Source organism: Saccopteryx leptura, chromosome 13 (assembly GCF_036850995.1).
Source record: "Saccopteryx leptura isolate mSacLep1 chromosome 13, mSacLep1_pri_phased_curated, whole genome shotgun sequence".
Lineage (NCBI taxonomy): Eukaryota > Metazoa > Chordata > Mammalia > Chiroptera > Emballonuridae > Saccopteryx > Saccopteryx leptura.
The window spans coordinates 32429582-32454492 of NC_089515.1; the positions used below are offsets into that span (position 1 = coordinate 32429582).

Below are 24911 nucleotides of genomic sequence, written 5' to 3' on the forward strand. Positions count from 1 at the left end.
CATATATCTTTCATAAAATAAGTTCCGTAAATGCAAGGTGTAACATGTGAGGAAACTCAGGAATGCATAAGAACCTAGAATGGTTTACCTTGGAAAGGTTTACCTTGGAAAGGTTTACTAGGAAATTTCCCTAAATGAGGTAGTTTTAGAGGAAATTCTGGCTTATATGAACAGAGATGACAAACTGGGTCTAGGGAATGATGATCAAGTGTGTGGAATTTTCAGAGGTTATCTTGATTGTAACTGAGAAACTGTTGTTGGTGTTATGGCCGGTGACATTGGAAATAGTGATACTGTTAGTGGGTGGGTGGTTCTGGAGGCTGAATGAGAAATTTAGACATGATAAAATAGACTATAGGTCACATAACTGTCAGTGAGTAGTCATGATGACTTGATAAAAATTATGTTTAAAAAACTGATTGACTCTCATGGGTGAGAAAGTAGGAATCAGAAAGGACTTACGGAAAGTTTGTAACTCTGATTTTATTTTAACTGTTTAAAAGACACCTAAAAAGTCATCTAACTTTACCTTCAGTTATTACATCCTTGATGTCTGGATTAATTTATCAAATAAGCAAATTAAACAAATAATGATGTTATATTGAGGTACATTACAGTATCTCTAAGGTTCTTCTAATTATAGTAATTCTAATACATCATTACTAGGAAAAGCACAATCAACAGTCTGTATTTACCATGGAAAGCTTGATCCAGACCGTGTGGGATATTTTTAGTGCAGGAACAGAGACAACAAGCTCCACTTTGAAATATGGACTCCTGCTTCTGCTAAAACACCCAGAGGTCACAGGTATGATCACAAACGATGGGCAAGATAAAATTCGGGTTGAAATTGGCAGGCAGTACTAACAACTCTCCCATTCTTCACCTGTCTAGACAATATTCAAAAAAAATTTCCATTACTAATACATTTTCCAAACATTAGAGAAATTAAATTCAAATTATAGTACAAAAAGAGAAAAAAATGTATGTGCAGCAGAGATTTGAAGGGCAGAAGTTATTGTTCTTCCTGTAATGGTAGAATATCCTTGATCTGCATCAGACCAGATGAAGTAAGCAGGGTCGTCTTAGGATCTGGGAAAAATTAGTCTTTTTCTTTGTTGAAAAAGATATCACTTGATATTCCTTTCATATCCTAATAAATATATCATTGTCAGCCTGACCAGGCAGTGGTGCAGTGGATAGCCTGTTGGACTGGGACGTGGAGGACCCAGGTTCGAAACACCAAGGTTGTGACTTGAGAGCAGGCTCACCAGCTTGAGCGCGGGGCCACTGACTTGAGCATAGGATCATAGACATGACCCATTGGTTGCTGGCTTGAGCCCCAATGTCATTGGCTTGAAGCCCAAGGTTACTGGCTTGAGCAAGGGGTCACTTGCTCTGCAGTAGCGCCCGCCTGTCAACGTACATATGAGAAAGCAATCAATAAACAAGCGATCAATTGACACTAAGATGCCACAACGAAGGACTGATGCTTCTCATCTCTCTTCTTTCATGTCTGTCCCTGTCTCTCTCTCTGACTCTCTCTGTCTCTGTCAAACAAACAAAATATATTGCTGCTCAAATGCATTTGCAATGTAAAGAGGGACTCAAGAAAATCATAATCTTTCCCTACTGGAGTGTCTTACTTTCTAAACAAAGAGCTAGACACAAATAAAAAAATCTTTTGAAATATACTCTAATAGGCAAACAAAATTTTCCTCGGAAACATGATTTCTCTTACAAATGCAATTTTGCCATTTTACCTCATCTTCTTTATTGAGTTCATATTAGGAGGTTATTTCCTCCACTGTTATGTCATTTTCTGTTTGGTACATGCAGACAGTGTTAGTATAATTAAATCTCAAGAGCTTCTCCCTCCAACATCAGCATCAGATTTTCCTACTTGGTTTAAAGTCCCCTGTCCTCCATTATAACTGCGATGTTTTCCAAAAGGTACGATTTACAAGCACAGCCTTGAAATCACTTTGCTTGCACACATTGGGGTATACCATAGCAATGTATTTCTTTCATGTGACACAGATTCTTTTAGCCAAATAAACTCACTAACTCTTGTAAGACCTATGTCGATTATGACTGTCAATTGTTTGGGACATTTTCCTACACACATTTAAAGCCCTTCTTGTGTCATATTTCCCCAGCTCTTCCATTTTCATTTTCTAGGTGGGTTTTTTTCTTGCATCATATCCATTTATATTTTGTCTTTTCTTTCTTGCCATCATTATCTTTCACTGTGACATTTGGCTAAGCATAGGATTTTATAAGCAGCTCCTAACCACTGCATTTAACCACTCTCTTCTAAGCAAAACTCATCTCTCAAACTGAGAAGGCAAAGTCTAAAACTTCTCTAAAATTCCTAACCCTTCGTTCCTTATATCTATTAAGCCACATATTTTTCAGATGCTCCATTAAAGGACCATTCTTCACGTGGTAGATACACCCCATATGTCCACAGTAGCCACCCGGTAGTAGAGAAAATGGGTTATAGGCTCTAACAACAGTGGCTGCAGGTTCTGCTCTACTAGCACATAGCTGTGTGACCTCAGGCTCATGACTACCTTTCCCCGTATGACGCCCTCTTCTGTCTAAGGAGATGATAATACTTCCTAACATTCACAGAGTCTTTTCAACAAAAGGAAAGTTAATAAGTATTTGTTCTTACCTAATGGATAGTCCTACTTAAGCTATTAACATGATATACTTTGTAGGTAAAGGAAAAATATAATTCACTGACACAAATTACTTACAACAATCTTATTTAAGTTCAAAGATGGTGGATTTGGGAATAAGAAAGACCACATAATACCTGGATGTCCTTAATAAATATATTTACTTTTCTGGTCCTCTTTTTTTCATTTTTAAGATAAACAAACTAATATCCAACACATAAAACTATTTTGAGATATTATAAATTGTGTAGCATGTCTATCAAATTTTTCATGCTAAATAAATGTTAACTTCTTGTTCCTCTGTGCTGAGTCTACTAAACATCTCATTTAATTGCTCTATTTATTAAGCACTTACTATACTGGGAAGCTCTTACTCTCTTGGAAGTTACACATTTAATAAAACAAAAACTGCATATACAAAGAGGTTAAACTACATGGTTTGTAGTGATCCTTCAGGATCCCAGGCCCCCTAGTCCATTAAACAAAAATACACAAAATAGAGAATCAAAGTTGAGAAGTGAATTTCATGGTACAATTGCATTTTACATGCACATATATTTAAGTCTCTAATGAGACTCGAATTAGCCTAAGAAACTAAAAATCTGTTTCTTTTTCTCCCTTATGGAGGTAGCCAAATGTCGTTTTCCTTTCTTCCTATCTCCCATCACAATGTAACCAAAATTAAGACAGTCATTTCACAAGTGTTCCATTTCACATGCATTCTGATTCCTGCCCTGCCAGCTAAAGTCCAGGAAGAGATCGACCGTGTGGTTGGCAGAAACCGGAGCCCCTGCATGCAGGACAGGAGCCACATGCCCTACACGGACGCCGTGGTGCACGAGATCCAGAGATACAGTGACCTCGTTCCCAACAATCTGCCTCATGCAGTGACCCGGGACATTAACTTCAGAGGATACCTTATTCCGAAGGTGAGAGATATTTCATCTCCATTTTTCCTTAGGAATCAGATTCCGACTGTCACTGTAGTGGAATTACAGTCTGCTTCACTTTCTACACGTATTGCACATTCAAAACTCAGGCACCTCACCCTCTGTGTTCCTTTCCTTCTAGTCTGCTGACACTACTTTATAAATATAATAGCGCTTACGTTCCCCGAGGATTTCAGTGCACCCTGCATGTCCGTTAGCGCAGTCTGCTGTCCGCGTCTCTGCTCTCCAGTGTGTGTTTACTACGCTCACCACTCAGCCAGCAGCCTGTCCTCCCCTTGCCTCCTCAGCTGTCTGTGTCACTTACTCGTCAAACTTTTCATGAAAAAAAGAAAAGCTGCAAGTCAACTGAAAGAAAGCATTAGGAGGAGGGATACTCACTATTTTCTCATTCTGATTGGGAAGTAAAGGGTTTTCATAAGAATACAGCCACTCAGGTAGTTTTGAGAAAGACCTCATACTTGGTTTCAAAGAGAATGACTTGGATTTTCAGTGACATCAGCACTTTTTAACTATTTATTTATTTATTCAATTTTAGAGAAAGAGGAGAGAGAGAGATAGAGAGAGAGAGAGAGAGAGAGAGAGAGAGAGAGAGAGAGAAAGGGGGAAGGAGCAGGAAGCCTCAATTCCCATATATGCTTTGACCAGGAAAGCCCAGGGCTTTGAACTGGCGACCTCAGCATTCCAAGTCAATGCTTTCTCCACTGTGCCACCACAGGTGAGGCACATCAGCACTTTTTTCTCTTTTTTTTTTATTATTGATTTTAATTTATTGTGTTTACATAGTTTCTAGTGTCACCCTGAATGCATACGTCCTCCCCCGTATTCCCCTCAGCATCTCCCTTGCCCATCTCCGCATAGCGCCCTCCCCCCTTCCCTTCAGGTTTATCCCATCCTCTCATCCCCTTTCCCTCTGTCCTCTTTCCTCTGGTCCCTTTGATCCGTCTCCTCTGTCTCAATTCTGTTCCTTTGTTCACATTGTACATTGGATTCCTCAAATGAGTGAGGTCATATGATATTATTGTTTCTCTGCCTGGCTTATTTCACTTAACATAATAGTTTCCATGTCCATCCATGTTGTCACAAAAGGTAAAATTTCCTTCTTTTTCATGGCTCCATAGTATTCCACTGTATATATGTACAACAGCTTTTAATCCACTCATCCACTGACGGACACTTGGGCTGTTTCCAGATCTTCGCTATTGTGAACAATGCTGCAATAAACATGGGGGTGCATTTCCCCTTTTGAAACAGTGCTATGGAGTTCTTGGTGCATATTCCTAAAAGTGGGATAGCTGGGTCAAAAGGCAGTTTCATTTTTCATTTTTTGAAGAATCTCCATACTGTTTTCCACAGTGGCTGCACCAGTCTGCATTCCCACTAGCAGTACAGGAGGATTCCCTTTTCTCCACATCCTCACCAGCACTTATTCTGTGTTGTTTTGTTGATGAGCGCCATTCTGACTGGTGTGAGGTGATATCTCATTGTGGTTTCATTTGCATTTCTCTAATGATTAGTGATGTTGAGCATGTTTTCATCTGTCTATTGGCTGTCTGTATGTCCTCTTTGGAGAAGTGTTTATTCATTTCTTTTGCCCATTTTTGATTGGATTGTTTATCTTCCTGGTGTTGAGTTCTACAAGTTCTTTATAAATTTTGTTTATTAACCCCTTATCAGACGTATTGTTGAATATGTTCTCCCATTGTGTAGTTTGTCTTTTTATTCTGTTCTTATTTTCTTTAGCTGTGCAAAAGCTTTTTTTTTTTTTTTTTTTTTTTTGTATTTTTCCAAAGTTGGAAATGGGGAAGCAGTCAGAAAGACTCCTGCATGCGCCCGACCGGGATCCACTGGTCATGCCCACCAGGGGGTGATGCTCTGCCGATCTGGGGCGTTGCTCTGTTGTAACCAGAGCCATTCTAGCGCCTGAGGCAGAGGCCATAGAACCAACCTCAGTGCCCGGGCCAACTTTGCTCCAATGGAGCCTTGGTTGCGGGAGGGGAAGAGAGAGACAGAGAGCAAGGAGAGGGGGAGGGGTAGAGAAGCAGATGGGCGCTTCTCCTGTATGTCCTGGCTGGGAATCAAGTCTGAGACTCCTGCACACCAGGCCGACGCTCTACTTCTGAGCCAACTGGCCAGGGCCTGGAAAAGCTTTTTAGTTTGATGTAGTCCCATTTGTTTTTCTTTTATTTCCCTTGCCTATGGAAATAAATCAGCAAATATATTGCTGAGAGAGATGTCAGAGAGCTTACTGCCTATGTTTTCTTCTAACATACTTATGGTTTCACAGCTTACATTTAAGTCTTTTATCCATTTTGAGTTTATTTTTGTGAATGGTGTAAGTTGGTAGTCTAGTTTCATTTTTTTGTAGGTAGCTGTCCAATTTTCCCAACACCATTTGTTGAAGCAGTTGTCTTTACTCCATTGTATACTCTTACCTCCTTTGTCAAATATCTGTTGTCCATAAAGGTATGGGTTTATTTCTGGGTTCTCTGTTCTGTTCCATTGATCTATATGCCTGTTCTTATGCCAGTACCGGACTGTTTTGAGTACAATGGCCATGGCCTTGTAGTATAATTTGATGTCCGGAAGTGTGATACCTCCCACTTTATATTTCCTTTTCAAGATTGCTGAGGCTATTCGTGTTCTTTTTTGGTTCCATATACATTTTAAAAATATGTCTTCTGTATCTTTGAAGTATGTCATTGGTATTTTAATTGATATTGCATTGAATTTATGAATTGCTTTGGGTAATATAGACATTTTAATGATGTTTATTCTTTCTAACCATGAGCACGGTATATGCTTCCACTTGTTTCAATCTTCCTTGATTTTTTTTATCAATGTTTTATAATTTTACTAGTACAAGTCTTTAGTCTTCTTGGTTAAATTTACTCCTAGGTACTTTATTTATTTTTTTGTTGCAGTAGTGAGGGAATTGTTTCCTTAATTTCTCTTTCTGACTGTTCATTGTTGGTGTATAAAAATGCCTCTGATTTTTGAGTATTAATTTTATATCCTGCCACCTTGCTGAATTCATTTATCAGGTCCAATAATTTTTTAACTGAGACTTTAGGGTTTTCTACATACAATATCATATCATCTGCAAATAATGATAGTTTTACTTCTTCTTTTCCAATTTGGATGCCTTTTATTTCTTCTTCTTGTCTGATTGCTGTGGCTAGGACTTCCAGGACTATGTTGAATAAGAGTGGTGAAAGGGAGCACCCCGTCTTGTTCTTGATCTTAAGGGGATTGTTTTTAACTTTTGCCCATTGAGTATGATGTTGGCTGTGGGTTTGTCATAGATGGCCTTTATCATGTTGAGGTATATTCCCTGTATTCCCACTTTACTGAGAGTTTTGATCATGAATGGGTGCTGGATTTTATTAAATGTTTTTTCTGCATCTATTGAAAATATCATGTGGTTTTTCTCTTTCAATTTGTTTATGTGATGAATCACTTTGATTGATTTGCAAATATGTACCCAGCCTTGCCTCCCCAGAATAAATCCCACTTGATCATGGTGTATGATTTTTTTCATATATTGCTGATTCCGGCTGGTTAATATTTTGTTGAGGATTTTAGCATCTAGATTCATCAGGGATATTGGCCTATAATTTTCTGTTTTTGTGTTGTCTTTGCCTGGTTTTGAAATCAGAATTATGCTCACCTCATAAAAGGAGCTTGAAAGGTTTTTTCCTCTTGAATTATTTGCAATATCTTGAGAAGTATAGGACTTAGTTCTTCTTTGAATATTTGGTAGAATTCACTTGTGAAGCCATCAGGTCCCGGGCTTTTGTTGGTTGGGAGATTTTTAATAACTGTTTTGACCTCATTTGTTGTAATTGGTCTGTTTAGGTTTTCTGATTCTTCCAGATTGAATTTTAAAATATTTTATGTTTCAAGGAATTTGTCCATTTCATCTAGGTTGTCTAATTTTTTAGCATACAGTTCTTCATATTTTCTTACAACCTTTTGTATTTCTGTTGTGTCAGTTGTTATTTTTTCAGTCTCATTTCTAATTTTATTTATTTGAGTCCTCTCTCTTTTTTTCTTGATGAATCTGGTTAAAGGTTTGTTGATCTTGTTTACCTTTTCAAAGAACCAGCTCCTTGTTTCTTTGATCCTCTGTATTGTTTCTTTAGCCTCTATGTCATTTATTTCCACTCTGATCTTTATTATTTCCTTCCTTCTACTACTTCTGGGCTTTACTTGCTGTTCTTTTTCTAGTTCTATTAGATGCAGGGTTTCGTTGTTTACTTTAGCTTTTTCTAGCTTCTTAAAGTATGCCTGTAATGCTATGAACTTCCCTCTCAAGCACTGCTTTTGCTGTGTACCATAAATTTTGAGTTGTTGTATGCTCGTTATCATTCGTTTCTAGGAATTTTTAAATTTCTTCTTTGATCTCATTGTTAATCCATTCGCTATTTAATAACATGCTATTTAGTTTTCAAATGTTTGAGAATGTTTCAGTTTGTCTGTTGTATTTGATTTCTAGTTTCATGTCTGTGTAATCAGAGGATGTGCTTGATATGATCTCAATCTTCTTAAATTTTTTGAGACTGCTTTTGTGCCTTGACATGTGGTCTATCCTAGAGAATGTATCATGAGCACTTGAAAAGAATGTATATTCTGCTGCTTTAGGGTGAAAGGTTCTGAAGATATCTATTAAATCAAGTTGATCTAGTGTGTTCTTTAAGTCTGCTGTTTCTTTGTTAATTTTCTTTCTTGAGGATCTATCTAGTGATGTTACTGGGGTATTAAAACCTCCTACTATTATAGTATTGCTGTTGATCTCACTCATTATATTCAACAAAGTCTTCTTTATATATTGAGGTGCTCCTATATTAGGTGCGTAGATATTTATAATGGTTATATATTCCTGTTGGATTGCTCCCTTTATCATTATATAGTGACTTACTTTATCTTTTATTATAGCCTTTGTTTTAAAGTCCATTTTTGTCTAATATAAGTATTGCTACCCCAGCTTTATTTTCATTTACATTTGCCTGATATATATTTTACCTTCAATCTATGTGCATCTTTTGTTTTGAGGGGTGTGTCTTATAGACAGCATATGTATGGGTTCTGTTTTCTTATCCATGCAACTACCCTATGTTTTTTGATTGGATAATTGAATTCATTTACATTTAAGGTTATTATTGATATGTAGTTGTTTATTGCCATTTTATTCTTTAAAGCTGTATTCCTCTTTTGTCATATTTTTTCCCCATTTGATCTGTTTACAACAGGCTCCTTAACATTTCTTGAAACATTGGTTTGGTTGTAATGAATTCCTTGAGGGGTTTTTTTTGTCTGGAAATAATTTATTTCTCCTTCAATTTCAAATAATAGTGCACTCCAGAGAGTGTCCTTAGTTTTCTGAAAAACAAGTGCTGATATCAGACTACAAACTAAAGATGATGGCCTTGGGGTCCATGAACAGTGCCTTGGACTGGCTTATATAGTTTAAGACCTATTAGGCTTGGTCACTAATTTGTTCTGTGACATAAAATAAATAAATTCTCTTTTAATACCTCAATCATTTGATGTATAAAACAAAAAGATTTGATGAAGGGACTTTTAAAAAAACTACATAACTTTTTTTTCCATATAGTGAGAGGAGGGGAGGCAGTGACAGACTCCTGCATGCACCTGCCCAGGATCCACCAGGCATGCTCACTAGGGAGCAATGTTCTGCCCATCTGAGACCATTTTAATTGAGCCATGGCTATAGAAGGGGAGGAAAAGAGAGAGAAAGATAGAGAAAGTGAGAGGCGGAGGGGTGGAGAAGCAACCTTATGTGTGCCCTGAACAGAAATCAAACCCAGGACACAAGCCATTCAGATGCTCTACCAGTGAGCCAACCGGACAGGGCCTGCATAACATTCTTTTTTTTTTTTTTTTCATTTTTCCGAAGCTGGAAACGGGGAGGCAGTCAGACAGACTCCCGCATGCGCCCAACCGGGATCCACCTGGCATACCCACCAGGGGGCGATGCCCTGCCCCTCTGGGACGTCGCTCTGATGCATCCAGAGCCATTCTAGCGCCTGAGGCAGAGGCCACAGAGCCATTCTCAGCACCCGGGCCATCTTTGCTCCAGTGGAGCCTCAGCTGTGGAAGAGGAAGAGAGAGACAGAGAGGAAGGAGAGGGGGAGGGGTGGAGAAGCAGATAGACACCTCTCCTGTGTGCCCTGGTCGGGAATCGAACCCGGGACTCCCGCACGCCAGGCCGACGCTCTACCGCTGAGCTAACTGGCCAGGGCCCAGCATAACATTCTTTAATCCAATTTGTCTGTTTCTTTTTATATCAGGGCACATTGATATTCACATCTCTAACTTCTGTCCTGCACGATAACAAAGAGTTTCCTAACCCAGACCAATTTGACCCCGGCCACTTCTTAGATGAAAGAGGCAACTTTAAGAGGAGTGACTACTTCGTGCCTTTTTCAGCAGGTAAGCAAGTTTCAATTCTATTTGTACATCAGATACCAAAGAGATGAGGCAGGGCTTTGTGGGGAGGCCACCCTGGGCTGAACAAATTGTCATTTGCATGAGAACAGAGGCACCACTCCCAAAGTCCAGGTTATTTCTCATTGGATTGGAGGCTGCTCAATGAGTTCTGTCCCATAATTCACCACTGACATTGCCAAAAGCTCCTGCTAGAGTCAGTTCATTCAGTACACTTCCCTGAGTATGCAGCATACTCATGCTCAGATCCAAGGATAAAGTGTGAATAAGAAACAGATCCCGTCTCTGAAAGAGAGGAAGGCAAATTAACATGCTGCGGGCCAGCCACAATGAGTATATTCAGGTCCTGAGCGGGAATGGTGCGGAATTAATTAAATAAAAATTGAAGAATATAAAAGATGGTTTTGGAAAGGCTTTGCAATTACTGCTAGCAGAAAATACCGTCCTAGCAGAGAAAAACATGGCCGCCCTAGAAACCGCATCTTCCTTTATTATAGGACAAAATGGGCCATTATAAAATCAATGACTTCTCTGATTACAATTTACAAGGCAACTCAAGATTTCTACCAAATGCAAAAAAAAACCTCACCAATACTTAACATGCACAAAGAAGCCAGTATTTCCTTCAGGGAACATGGAGGGAAGGATGGACATCACAGCTAACATGGAGGTGTGGGGAAGGGCTTAGCTTTTTGCAAGCGAGGTGAGTGGTTGGGCAGCAGCCAGTTCCCCACGCCTCTGTTCCCCAGAAATAACTCTAAAAACTCTGTTGATATTTCAGTCCCCAAATATTAATAGGCAATGAGACCACAGAGAGACAAATGGTCTTCAAAGGGCTGTTGTGGGAACGAAACAGAAGCTTCTGACTCTTTTTATCTTTGTATTGTTTTGTTTTAGGGAGACAGAGAGAGAAAGGGGGAGAAAGAGAAAGAGAGAGAAGCATTCATTTGCTGTTCCACTTAGTTGTATATTCATTGATCACTTTCCGTATGTGCTCTGGCTGGGGATTGAAACTACAACCTTGGTGTTTCAGATGACGCTCTAACAGAATGAGCTACAGGCCAGTGTCAGAAGCTCCTGACTCTTGTCCTCTGTGTTGCCAGGGCAGAGGGTAGAGTATTTAGAAGGTATGAGAAATTTTCTTGCAGGAAGTTTTATTTCAGTGCTTTCCTTTAATTTGTGAGGGTCCTGAAAGAAATAGGTGGCATACTCAGAAAAGTCAACTAAAAAAAATTTAAAGATCCTGACCAGGCAGTAGTGCAGTGGATAGAGCTTCGCACTGGGATGCAAAGGACCCAGGTACGAAACCCTGAAGTCACCGGCTTGAGCGCACTCACCAGCTTGAGTGTGAGGATGTTGGCTTGATCTAGGGGTCATAGATATGACCTCATGGTCACTGGCTTTAGCAAGGTGTCACTTTCTCTGCTGTAGCCCCCTGGTCAAGGCACATATGAGAAAGCTATCAATGAACAATTAAGGAGCTGTAATGAATAATTGATTCTTCTTATCTCTCTCCCTTCCTGTCTGTCCCTCTCTGTGTCTGTCACACACAAACACACAAATGTTTAATGCAAAGACAGTTTTTTGGAGTGTGAGAAGATTAAGGGAAGCAATGAGGTGTGCTAAAGCACTCAGGGGCTGACACCAGCAGGGGAAAAACATCACCATCCTAGGTTGAAAGGAGCAAGGGATGGTGACTATTACTGGAACACAAGTAGATCGTTAGCAAAGAGGGATGGGACCCCTCAACAGGTGATGCGTTTAGAGGCAGAGGAATAGAGCTGCTGTCTAAACTGTGGTCCGACAGGCTGGGATTGAGGATTAAATACTCTGGCCATATCAATATCTAATCCTCTGAATTTATCCAGAACTCAGAAAGGAACCAACTTCTGAGTTTATGCAAGTCATAGGAATCAGCTTCTTGAGCAGAGAGTAAACACCAAAGACAAACACATACAGAATGGACCTGAAAGGAAGGAGACCCAGAGAATATTCAGCACACTCCAAAGGAGAAACAGAGGGAAGAAGAGAGAGTAAAAGGCCTTATCTTTCTTCCTGTGAAATGAACCTGGTCAAAGTTTCTATTCATATCACTGGGTTTGCAGACTCGCTTTTGTCTGACACTGTAGGCATCATTTCAAGATGAAAGGCCTTACCTTAAGAGATTATATTCCAGTCAGTGAGACAGATGAATTATTAGAACTTCATGTGACATGTGCTGTATTAGAACATTAATGAAGGCTGTGGAAACAGATGGGGGAGTGAGTTACATACCCTGAGCACGTCACAGAAGTTGCATAGAGTAAATGACATCTGAACAGGATCTAGTAAAATGTAGAGAGTGTCAGCAGGCAGAGCAGAGGGGAGACTATTCCATGTGGAGGGACCCTGGAATTTGAGACAACATCTGAAATTGCCAGTCTGTTTGGGGATTAGTGGATAATAATGCTGTGCCTAATTTTTGAGGTCTTTTTATACTTGGCAAAGGTAAACTCTCGAAAAATTTTAAAGTGGCGACATGAAAAGATTAAGATTATCCTTTAGAATACAGGTGAGGAGAAACAAACCTGTTACTGAGCCTTGGAACTGACCATGGAAAAGTGCAGTGTGTGCCTCATGCCAGTTGGGTAGGTCAGCATGTGTATGTGTGCATGGAAAGATGTCACTGACAAGCCTCAGGAAAGCAAATCCAACGTGGGAGCACAGAATAGAATCTTTCTTGCAGCACGCACACAGAGGTAGGTGCTGAGAGAATGAAGGAAACCAGGTTCCATTGTAGATAAGAGAAGACATAAATTAATTAGTCTTTTATTAATATACTTATATATTTATTTTTATTTCCATATTTTTTGAGCCTCTCTGTGTGTTAACTCAGAAATATAATTAAATTAATATGTAATTTCCGTGTCATTTTTAGGAAAAAGAGTTTGTGTTGGAGAAGGCCTGGCCCGCATGGAGCTGTTTTTAATACTGACCCACATTTTACAGCATTTTACCCTGAAGCCTGTGGTTGATCTGAAGGACATTGACATCACTCCAGCTCTCTCTGGGTTAGGCTCTGTACCGCCCAAGTATAAGCTCTGTTTCATTCCAGTCTGAAGAAGAGGCAAGCTGCCAGGTTGCAGAACAAAACCCTCTGTCCTCATCTGAATGAGCCAGACGCTTTCTGTTCAGTGTGTGAGCCATTACCCACCTCTTTCTGAACAGGAGGAATGACATTCCTAAGCTCTGTCTCTTCTAATTTCCCCCGTCCTGTATAAAATAAAACTATAAAGCCTCTCGTGTGAGACATAAGAGAATGTCTTTATGACCTTAAACTCTGTAGACAGCACTTATGATAAGAGATTGTAAAATAAATCTTTAGTTAAATTAATTTAAGCTTCTATCTATTCATCAAATGATACCATTTAAGATCATCAAAAGGCTGTCCTGGCCAGTTGGTTCATGGATAGAACATTTGCCCAGTATATGGATGTTCTGGGTTTGATTCCCAGTCATGACACATAGGAGAAGCAACCATCTGCTTATCTTCCCTTCCTCCCTGTCCCCCTTCTCTCGCTCTTTGCTCTTGAAGCCAGTGGCTGTGTTGGTTTGAGTTGAGGAGAGCTTGGTTGATTTGAGGCCCCAGATAGGGGTAGCCAGATGGATATCGGTTGGGGTGCATGTAGAAGTCTGTCTCTCTATCTCCCCTCCACTTACTTAACAAAAAAAAGATAATCAAAAAGTAAGATAAAGAGTGGGAGAAATAATCACAATGAATATATTCTGAAAGGATGTATATCCACATTATAAAAAGAACCAAAAAACCCACAAAGACACTGTCAATATTTTTTTGAATGGGAAAAATGTTTGAATAGTCACTTAAGAGAAGAGGATTTTATGAGGTCAATATACATGTAAAAAGAGATTCAACTTTACAAGTTATGTGGGAAGTAAAAATTAGAACCAGCCTGACCAGGAGGTGGCGCAGTGGATAGAGCATTGGACTGTGATGTGTAAGACCCAGGTTTGAGACCTTGAGGTCACCAGCATGAGCGTAGGCTCATCTGATGTGAGTAAAGCTCCCCAGTTTGGATCCAAGGTCTCTGGCTTGAGCTAGGGGTTTCTCGGTCTGTTGTAGCCCCAAGGTCAAGCACATGAGAAAGCAATCAATGAACAACTAAGGTGTCGCAATGAAAAACTGATGATTGATGCTTCTCATCTCTCTCCATTCCTGTATGTCTGTCTCTACCTATCCCTCTCTCTGACTCTCTCTGTCTCTGTATAAAAAAAACCCCAAAAAACAAAAAAAGTAAATCCAAAATGAATTACTAATATGTACCCACCATCCACTAACAAACATGTCCCACACAAGCAAGGATCTTTGTTTTGTTCACTAATAAATAGCAGTTACCAGGACCTGAATATGGCAGCAAAGTAGGCAGACGCACAGACTCCCAGCTCTCACCACCAAACTGCAATACAAATCAATTTAGAAACAATCAGCATGAAAAACCAACTCTGGACTACAAGAACAGCTCTCAAAAACCAAGGGGAAAGAAGAAGCCACAACAAACCTGGTAGGGAGTGCCTGAATCTCCCCTGCTTACAGGAATGGCGGCGGGGGTGAGGCTGAGAGCCCAGAGGGGCTCTCACTCCAGGGTAAAGAGCAGAAAATACTGCTCACAGCCACTTGCCTGGTGACCAGGGAGTGAGGTGTGTTGAAAGGACCGAATTATCTTCCAAGTGGGAAGGGGAGAGAGAGGGATAGATGGTGAGGGACAGAGGAATGCAGGGGACAACCTAAAAAGCTGACTCATCCAGTGATGGAGGTGGCCATAGCTGGGGGAGGGACTGAGCCTTCCACAAAACAAAAGACTAAATTACTTCCAGATCAGAGATCTCCAGACATCTCTCCAGTTCCAATCAGCACAACAAGACACAGCTGAAAACAAGAAGTGGGGGAGGAGGGGCAATAACTCAGGTCTCCATGGAGATCTGAGAGACACCTCCCCCTACTGAAGCTTAGAAAATACCCTGCCCCCAGAGAGATTAATTGGTAGATGAGGCCTTCAGAGTCTCAGGTTATACCCACCGCATTCCTGGATACAGTTTCAAGGAAGGCCCCTGCTGAGATCAGTAAACAATACTATCACCTGTTAAGAAAACAAACAAATCAAGACTTCAAAGTGGCCCAAATCCGAAAGTGGATTACAAATAATAGCTGATGCCAACCCAAGAAGACCTAGAAATAACACAATTGAAAACTGGAGGCAGACAACACCAAGCCTAGACTCAACCAGCTCTACAAACAAAACACCCAAACACAGACATAATGAGAAGACAAAGAAGTGCAATCCAAATGAAACCACAAGAGAAACTTTCAGGAGATGAACTGAGTGATATGGAGATAACCAAACTTCCAGATGCGGGGTTCAAAATAATGATTGTAAGGATGCTTAGGGATCTTAGAACAACAATGGATGGTCATTACAAACATCTAAATAAGGAAATAGCAAGTATAAAAAAGGATATTGAAATATTAAAAAAGAATCAGTCGGAAATGACAAATATCAGAAATGAAGACCACAATGGAAGGAATTAAAAACAGGATGGATAGAGCTGAGGATCGAATCAGTGAGTTGGAGGACAACTTGAATAAAGGCAAGAAAGCAGAGAAGAAAAAGGAAAGAGACTCAAAAAGTCTGAGGAAACTCTTAGAGAGCTCTGTGAAAACATGAAGAGAAATAACATCCGTATAATAGGTGTTCCTGAAGAAAATTAGAAAGAACAAGAAATAGAGACTTTGTTCAATCATATCATAGCTGAAAACTTCCCTAAATAAATGCAGGAGAAACTCTCACAAGTTCAAGAAGAACAGCGAACTCCATTAAAGAGAAACCCAAAGAAACCTACACCAAGACACATCATAATTAAAATACCAAAGCTAAGTGATAAAGAGAAAATATTAAAAGCTGCAAGAGAAAAAAAAGCTATCACCTACAAAGGAGCCCCCATTAGGATGACATCTGACTTCTCAACAGAAACACTTGAGGCCAGAAGGGAATGGCAAGAAATATTCAAAGTAATGCAGAACAAGAACCTACAACCAAGACTACTTTATCCAGCAAGGCTATCATTTGAAATTGAAGGAGAAATAAAAAGCTTCCCATACAAAAAAAAAAACAAAAAAAAAACCTCAAGGAATTCATTACAACCAAACCAATGCTGCAGGAAATGTTAAGGGGCCTGTTGTAAACAGATCAAAGTGGAAAAAGAATATAGCAAAAAAGGAATACAGCTTTAAAGAATAAAATGGCAATAAACAACTACATATCAATAATAACCTTAGTGCGACCAGGTGGTGATGCAGTGGATAGAGCATCGAACTGGGATGCAGAAGGACCCAGGTTCAAGACCCCGAGGTCGCCAGCTTGAGCACGGGCTCATCTGGTTTGAGCAAATGCTCACCAGCTTGGGCCCAAAGTTGCTGGCTCCAGCAAGGGGTTAATTGGTTTGTTGAAGGCCCATGGTCAAGGCACATATGAGAAAGCAATCAATGAACAACTAAGGTGTTGCAATGCGCAACGAAAAACTAACAATTGATGCTTCTCATCTCTCCATTCCTGTCTGTCTATCCCTCTCTCTGACTCTTTCTCTCTGTCTCTGTAAAAAATACATAAATAAATAAATAAATAAAAAAAAAAAAAAAAAAAAAATAACCTTAAATGTAAATGGATTAAATGATCCAATCAAAAGACATAGGGTGGCTGCATGGATAAGAAAACAGGACCCATACATATGCTGTCTACAAGAGACACACTTTAAAACAAAAGATACACCTAGATTGAAGGTAAAATGATGGGAAAAAAACATTTCATGGAAATGGAAATGAAAAAAAAGCTGGGGTAGCAATACTTATATCAGACAAATTGGACTTTAAAACAAAGGATATAGTAAGAGATAAAGAAGGCCACTACATAATGTTAAAGGGAGTAATCCAAGAGGAATATATAACCATTATAAATATCTACGCACCTAATATAGGAGCACCCAAATATATAAAGCAGACTTTGATAAATATAAAGGGTGATATCAACAGAAATTCTATAATAGTAGGGGATTTCAATACCCCACTAACATCACTAGATAGATCCTCAAGAAAGAAAATTAACAAAGAAACAGCAGACTTAAAGGACACACTAGATCAACTCGATTTAATAGATATCTTCAGAACCTTTCACCCTAAAGCAGCAGAATATACATTCTTTTCAAGTGCTCATGGTACAGTCTCTAGGATAGACCACATGTGTTACATCCCAGCGAGATAGGCCACAGCAAACCTAAAATGAATTTTATAAGTTTTATTGCAAACCTGTGCAGGGACTGCAGGCAACCCATGCAAGGGAGCACTGCAGCCCCGAGCTTCTAAAATGGCTCCTTTTTATAGGGTGGCTATCTAGGCTGAGCAAGCATTACACAGAAGCAGATGTGGCAGTTAGCTATTCGCTAGGTAGGTCGCACACAGCATAGCAACGGGGGAGGGGTATAGCTCAGTGAAGAATTTCAAACATAAACTTCTGATAAGGGTCTCTGACTCATAGAATGTAGGATGTTGGGTCTACATTTCTAATGGTTGTTTATCTTTTTTTTTTCCCCCTCTAGCCATGTACTGGATGTACTCAGTTTTCATGGCTGGTGGCCTGCACCGCTTGTCCTAAGATGTCACAGCTACAAAATTAATATTGATATTTTAGGAGGAAAAGGTCAGGCTTTCCTATCCCCTCTTTTCTGTAGAGAAGGAAGGGAAAGAAATGTGACAGTTTCCTAGCTTGCAGAAACATACTGTGTAGGAAACTCCCTTCTACTAGGAAGCTTAAAGGGCATTTTATTAATTTGGGCTAGGCATACAGATAGATTTTGTAAAAATAATTTTTATACTTGTGTGATTTGTACCAGCTCAGGATGGCCAATAGCATTGTACTGTATTGTGAATGAAGAGGGGAAGGAGATTTAGATTTCCTCCCTTCCCCCACACCTGTAAGGAAGCAGGTAAATAGCTAGCCAGGTGCAGGAAGAGAGAGATTGAGAAAACCTTTTCCTATTTGATGAGCCATTTATCCCCTGGTGCCATGGAAACTACCCCTCCCCTCCTGAAAACATGTAATTAATATATATACCTCTAAACGGAGGAATGGCAAATGAACACAAGAAAATTTAGGAATATTTTTTAATAGGTAGAACAATATTTTTGCTATTGTGTTACCTTGTAAGTTTTGATATATAGAAATATTCTTATAAATCCTATGGACAAATATAAGCTTGCTAATTGTATTTTTCCCCACCAAGAAGGAAGGAAGGGGCGTAGCCACCACGTGTGGAATAGTAAAGGCTTTATTTAGTACAGAGTGTTTCTCGGATGAGATTCACTGGCCCAGAAGATGGAGGTCAGGAAAATCGTGCATGGAGACATCCTGTGGGCAAATTTAAAGGGGTCCTCTAGGGAAGTCGTGTTATTATGACGTAGCAAAATCTCACTGGCTGACAGTAAGTCGCTTTTTTCCCAAGGACTCCTAGGAAGTTTGTTTTGGCGTGCTTGGTTGTGGGCAGTCCTAGCCAAAGTTCCCAGGCCTGAGTTCCCCACGTGACCTTCCCCCATTATCCACCGATCTTACATTCCGATCTTTTTGTGTTAATTAGGGGTGCCGCTTATTAGTCTGGCTACTTCCTGCTGATTAGGGGCATTGTGGCGGGGGGGGGGGGGGAGATGGGAAGGTGGTGGCTTTGAGGGGTGTCAGGAGGAACATCTGTTTGGCCATGAGTTGAGAAACCTCGCTGGTTCTGTTCTGTAAGAATTTTAAAAAGAGGGGCAAATATGAGTTATACGCTGATAATTAGAAAAGGATTTAGGATAGGGGCAGCCCAGGTAAGAATGGGTGGCTGCCATTAGGAGTTAAGCAGGTTGTAGGAGGAGAGATTTTTGCTTAATTTTTCTTGCAGACAGTTGAGGAGATTGAAGCTTCTTTTATCAGGCCAGTCTTACTGAACAGCATTGCTTCCTGCTTCAGCTCACTCTGGTGGTAGGTTCCTGGTGGGCGAGACAGGAGCTAATGGAGGGCCCAACCTTTTGTTGAGCCACAGATGAGTAAGGCCCAGTGGTTCTGACTTCCCGCAGTCCTGTATGGGAGCAAGTTTGAGGCAAGAGACATGATACCAAGGTGTTTGCCCTAGGAGTTTAGTTGCAGTAGGAGTTGTCAGTGTTACTTACTGCATGGGGTCCCATCCATCTGGGCTGTAGGGAGCCAGGCTGGAGCTCCCTTAGAAGAACTGTGTCTTCTGGTTGGAGGGGGACCATCGGGTGTGTTTCATCTGGACCTCCTATGGGAGGAAGGGTCCGGTCTGCGTGTTCCCTGAGAAGATGGCGAAGTAAAGACAGAAAGGGGAGGTACATGGCAAGAGGAGGGGTGTTGACAGGTAAGTTGTGATTGATTAATAATGGTCTACCATAAACCAGTTCAAAGGGCTGAGTCCAGTGGGGTTTTGTGGGGTTGCCCTGATTCTGGTGAGTGCCAGGGAGAGGAGGTTTGGCCAGGAGAGCCTGGTCTCGATGGAAAGTTTGGTTAGCTGACCCTTCAGGATGCCATGGCCCCTTTCCACCTTACCCGATGATTGAGGGTGATAGGGTATGTGGAGTTTCCAGGTGATGTTGAGAGAGGTGGCAATCTGCCTGACTATTTGGGCAGTGAAGGCTGGGCCATTGTCTGACTGGATGGTAGTCGGCAGTCCAAACAGCGGGATGATGTTTTCAACGAGAATGGAGGCAACGGTGTCTGCCGTCTCTCGAGAGGTGGGAAAGGCTTCTACTCACCCTGAAAAGGTATCAACAAAAGTTAGGAGATAGCGGAGTTTTTTTGTGAGGGGGCATATGAGTGAAGTCAATTTGCCAATCCTGGCCTGGCACGTGCCCCCTCAGCTGATGAGTGGGGAAGCGGGGGCGGAGTCCCCCTTGTGTAGAGGCTTTGGAACAGATAGTGCATGCTGCGTGCACCTTTTCGATAGTCTGCTGGAGGCCTGGGAAGAAAAAGAGTGGTTGCAAGAACCGATAGAGAGCTTTTGGTCCTATGTGTAAGGAACAGTGGATATCAGACAGGAGAGTTTCAGCCTGTTTTTTTGGTAAGGCAATTCTATCTCCGAGAAATATCCATCCCTGGTTTCGCATGTCTCCACCTTTTCTGAGAAGGACCTGTTCTTCCTCAGGAGTGTAGGAAGGTTTCAAGGAGGTGGAGAGAAACGTGAGAGGAGTGGGAGAGGTCCCCGTGGTGAGGTTCCGAGCCGTTGCATCGGCCCGAGCATTTCCCAAAGCCACCGGGTCCTGAGAGGTTTGATGGCCCCTACAATGTACCACAGCCACCTCAGAGGGTAGTTGTAATGCCTGCAAAAGTTTAGAAATGAGGGTAGCATTGATTAGGGGGGAGCCCTTGGTAGTGAGGAAGCCCCTTTCCTTCCAGAGGTCAGAGTGGCTGTGGGTGATAAGAAAAGTATATTTAGAGTCAGTATATATAGTTACGCATTTTCCCTGGGCCAGAGTGGGTGCCCATGTGAGGACAATCAGCTCTGCTTTCTGGGAGGTGGTGTCCTCTGGCAGCTGTTGAGCTTCTAGGGTGGAGGAGGTGGTGACCACTGCGTAGGCCGCCCGTCGTCGTCCGTCAGGTCCCTGTACAGAGCTCCCATCTACAAAGAGTATTAGATCTGGATCTTTTAAAGGAGAATCTGATAACCCATTTTGAGGTCTGTTGAGGAAATCTATTAGTTCCATACAAGAGTGGGTGGGTTCTGGAAGTGTCGCTGGAGCTGGCAGTAGAGTGGCTGGGTTGAGTCTGGGAGAGGGTAAAAGAGTGACTGAAGGGTTTTCGATGAACAGGAGGTGAAATTCTTGTAGGCGGGAAGGACTTAACACAGAAAGAGATTTGTGCGAAAGGTCAGTGAGCCTGTGGGAAGAGAAGACAGTGATGGGTTGGGAAAGGGTGAGCTTAGTAGCCTCCTTTGTGAGTTAAGCTGCCATGCCCAGTGCCCGTAGGCAGGGCTGCCAGCCTTTGATGGTGGTGTCCAATTGTTTAGAGAGATATGCCACGGGGCGGTATGTGGCCCCACAGGTTGAGTTAACACGCCAACAGCATTACCGTGCTTTTCATCAGTGAAAAGATGGAAGGGGCGCCTGGAGTCGGGTAAAACAAGAGGGGGAGAGGAGATGAGGGCATCTTGAAGGGTAGAGAAAGCCCTTTTGATGGTGTTGGGGGATGTGAGAGGTCCCGTGGGAGTCTCTTTTGCAGCCTCGTAGAGGGGTTTGGCTAAGAGAGCAAAATTGGGAATCCAGTGCCTAAAGAAGCCTATTAGACTGAGGAAAGAAAGAATCTGATCAGCGGTGGTAGGTGGTTGGAGACTGCGGAGGGTCTGAGTTCGATCTAGGGTGAGACCTCGGGTGGTGGGAGTCAAGGTGATGCCCAGATAGACTACAGACTGAGAGTGAAGTTGAGCCTTAGTACGGGAGACATGATATCCCTTCATGGCAAGAAAGTTAAGAAGGGTGGCTATGTGTCTCCTTGAGGCAGACAGGGAGGGACTGCAGAGAAGTAGGTCATCTACATATTGTAAGAGAGTACTAGTCTCGAGATTGCATGCAGCTAAATCCCGAGCCAGCACCTGTCCAAACAGGTGTGGGCTGTCCCTGAACCCCTGGGGCAAGATGGTCCAAGTCAGCTGCTGGGCTGCATTAGTGTCCGGGTCAGTCCAAGTAAAGGCAAACAGAAAGAGTATGATGGCAAAACAGAGAAGGTAGCCCCCGTGTCCACAAGAAATGACCTGGACTTACCCACTACCTGTAGCATCACCCATGGCTCAGAGAGAGTGGTGGGGGTCTCTGAGTCCGGGCCGCATCAGTCGTCCACGAGGCCTAGGAATTCAAATGATGGGCCTGCCTGGCTGGCTTGACCTCCCATCTGAGCAGCCTGTCCACCACGTAGAGGCGTCGAGGGTGAGCCTGCTGCCCAAAGGGGACAATCGCTCCGCCAGCGACCGGGCTGCTTGCATTTAGGGCAGGGCTTAGTGGGTGGCCTCGGGCAGGGGCACTGCTGGGACCAATGACCCTCCTTGCCACACTTAAAGCAAGCTCCTGGTGGGGATCCTCTTTGCGGCCCGGACTTAGGTTGAGCACCTTCTGTGCCTTGCCCTTGTTGCTCTGCCGGTCTTAGAGCTGCCACAAGAGCCTGGGTTTGGGGCTTTACCTTCTGCTGCATGCGGGCCGGGTGATCAGCCTCAGCCTGTTCTTCTCGACTGTTAAAAACCTTAAATGCCATGTTCATCAGGTCTTGGATAGGAGTCTGGGGGCCCTTTTCTGCCTTTTTAACTTTCCTCCGAATGTCCGGAGCCGATTGGGAAATAAAGTGAGTAGCTAATACAGTGGCCCCGGCACTGGAAGTAGAGTCTAAATGAGTAGACTATCATGGTGTCAGTGAGGCGATTTAAGAAGAAAGCCAGATTTTCCTCAGGTCCTTGAGTAATTTCCCTTAATTTGTCATAGTTAACTACCTTTTGTGCTGTGCTCTGCATGCCAGCTATGAGACATTCAATCATTTGGTCTCATCATCCCCTACCTGTTTGTTCCGCCTGGTAATTCCAGTTGGGGTCCATGTCAGGGACCACCTCTGGGAACCACCAGCATTTGAGTGTTTGAGGCATGGACCTTATCTGCATGAGCTCGCGCCGCCATCCAGATTCAGTCCCGTTCATTGGGAGTAAGGGTAGAAGACATAATAATATAGAGATCATGCCAAGTAAGGTGATATGCCTGAGTGAGATATTGGAATTCCTTGGTATAGTTGGTAGGATTAGAAGAGTAAGAGCCCAAGTGCTTTTCGATTGCAGACAGATCAGAGAGGGAGAAAGGCCCGTGAAACTGAACAACTCCTTCTGCTCCAGCCACCTCGCAGAGAGGGCATAGGAGGTTGGCTCCCTCTTGTGGCCTGGAGTGGGATCGGGTGTGAACGCTGACAGGAGAGAGAAAGACCAGCATTTGCAGGTGGGGAAACAGGATCTAGTGAAGAGGAAGGAGGAGTCTGATAGAACCAAGGGAGTCAAGGGAGTCTTGCAGGAGGGGAAGAGAGTTCCTCGGGGGAGTCGGCAAAGGAGGAGAGATCTGGAGTGGAGGGTTTAGCTAAGGTTTCTCTGGCCAAGAGGACCTGCGTTGTAGAGTAGCCAGCACAGAGTTTAGGGAGAGAACGCAGATGCCAAAACTCCTAAATATAAGGGATCTCTGACAACTTTCCAACCTCCTGGCAATAGTTCCGTAAATCAGCAAGGATGTTAAAATCAAAAGTCCCTTTCTGAGGCCACCTGGTCTGGTTATCCAGTGGGTATTGTGGCCAAGCTATGCTGCAGAAGAAGATTAGTTTCTTCTTTTTTAGGGGAGGATCAATGTTTGAAAGATTCCGGATTAGGCACCCAGGGGCGTTTTAGAGTCAGGTATGGATCCCTTTGCCCCCATGGTCACCCTCAGTTCTCGGAGTGGTCAGAGATGAGTATCAATGTCCCAAAACTCAGGCTCCACAGATGGATCAGGTAAAGCTTGGCAAATCTCCACGGGCACACTCGCACTCGGAACGGAAAGAAGTCCCTGACTCAGCTGCGGTTTTGGACGGGATTCTTGGAGAAAGAACTGAGGTGGGGGGAGGCTGGAGGTGGGGAACTTACCGCACCGTGAGCCGAAGTGGGTGGAAGGTCGGAGATCCTGGTTCTTTCTTAGAGGGGAATTGGAGAGTAGCGGTCCTTGCAGACTTCAAACTCCTCCTGGGTTTCGGCACCAAATGTGAAGTATTTCTCCACGCCGAGAAGGAATGAAGGGGCAGAGCCACCAAGTGTGGAATAGTAAAGGTTTTATTTAGTACAGAGTGTTTCTCAGATGAGATTCACTGGCCCGGAAGATGGAGGTCAGGAAAATCGTGCATGGAGAAACTGTGTGGGCAAATTTAAAGGGGTCCTAGGGAAGTTGGGCTAATATGACATAGCGAAATCTCACTGGCTGACAGTCAGTCGCTTTTTACCCAAGGACTCCTGGGAAGTTTCTTTTGGCGCACTTTGTTGTGGGCGGTCCTAGCCAAAGTTCCTGGGCCTGAGTTCCCCATGTGACCTTCCCCCATTATCCACTGATCTTACACTAATGAATTGTGTTCCATCCCCCTCTTCCATTTCCCACCAACTTGTGTGTGTGAGCAAAGGTATATAACCGGCCCCAAGGGCTGTGCCTGGCACACATAATTTGGGTCTGCAATGCCCCATGTTAGTCATATGCGGCCGGCATATTAAATAAATCTCCTCCTTTAATACAACTCCTTCAAAATTCATCTGGACTTGGTGTCTCTACATAAACCCACGGGATTGAGGTACAGGTACTTAACACTTCTCTGACTAAAGTCAATAAATATAATTTTTTAAAAAAAAATCTGAGATAAGAAAGCTGGACTTGCTCATTAAATATCAAGGCTCATTAATACACGGGCTCTAGGAGAATCCTCGGGTGGTCTGGATTCAGATTAAGGAGACCACCAGGTGCTAGGTGGAATATGATTCCATAATCCATGTGGAGCCATGGAAGGTTGTTGAGCAGTGAAGTGGATAGAAAGCTGTGTTTTATTCAGCTCATTTCACTTTTTCTCCAGAAAACTTTGAGAGACAAGGTTCACTAGAAGAAGGGAAATTTGGAAATTTTGTAGTTGGCCAGAATCCTAAGAGAGCTGGTATTTTTTACTCTAAGTTGGTTGAGAGGATAGTAATA

General features: G+C 42.4%; 1 protein-coding gene across 1 annotated transcript in view; it reads left to right on the forward strand.

The window, feature by feature from the left end:
- LOC136384670 (cytochrome P450 2C21-like) overlaps positions 1-13478 on the forward strand; it is a 31634-nt gene extending 18156 nt beyond the window's left edge. The window contains exons 6-9 of the mRNA XM_066355128.1: positions 667-808; positions 3429-3616; positions 9949-10090; positions 13023-13478. Coding sequence (XP_066211225.1) covers positions 667-808; positions 3429-3616; positions 9949-10090; positions 13023-13204 — 654 coding nt within the window. The 3' untranslated portion in view covers positions 13205-13478. The remainder of the gene's footprint in view (positions 1-666; positions 809-3428; positions 3617-9948; positions 10091-13022) is intronic.
- The last annotated feature ends 11433 nt before the right edge of the window (positions 13479-24911 follow it).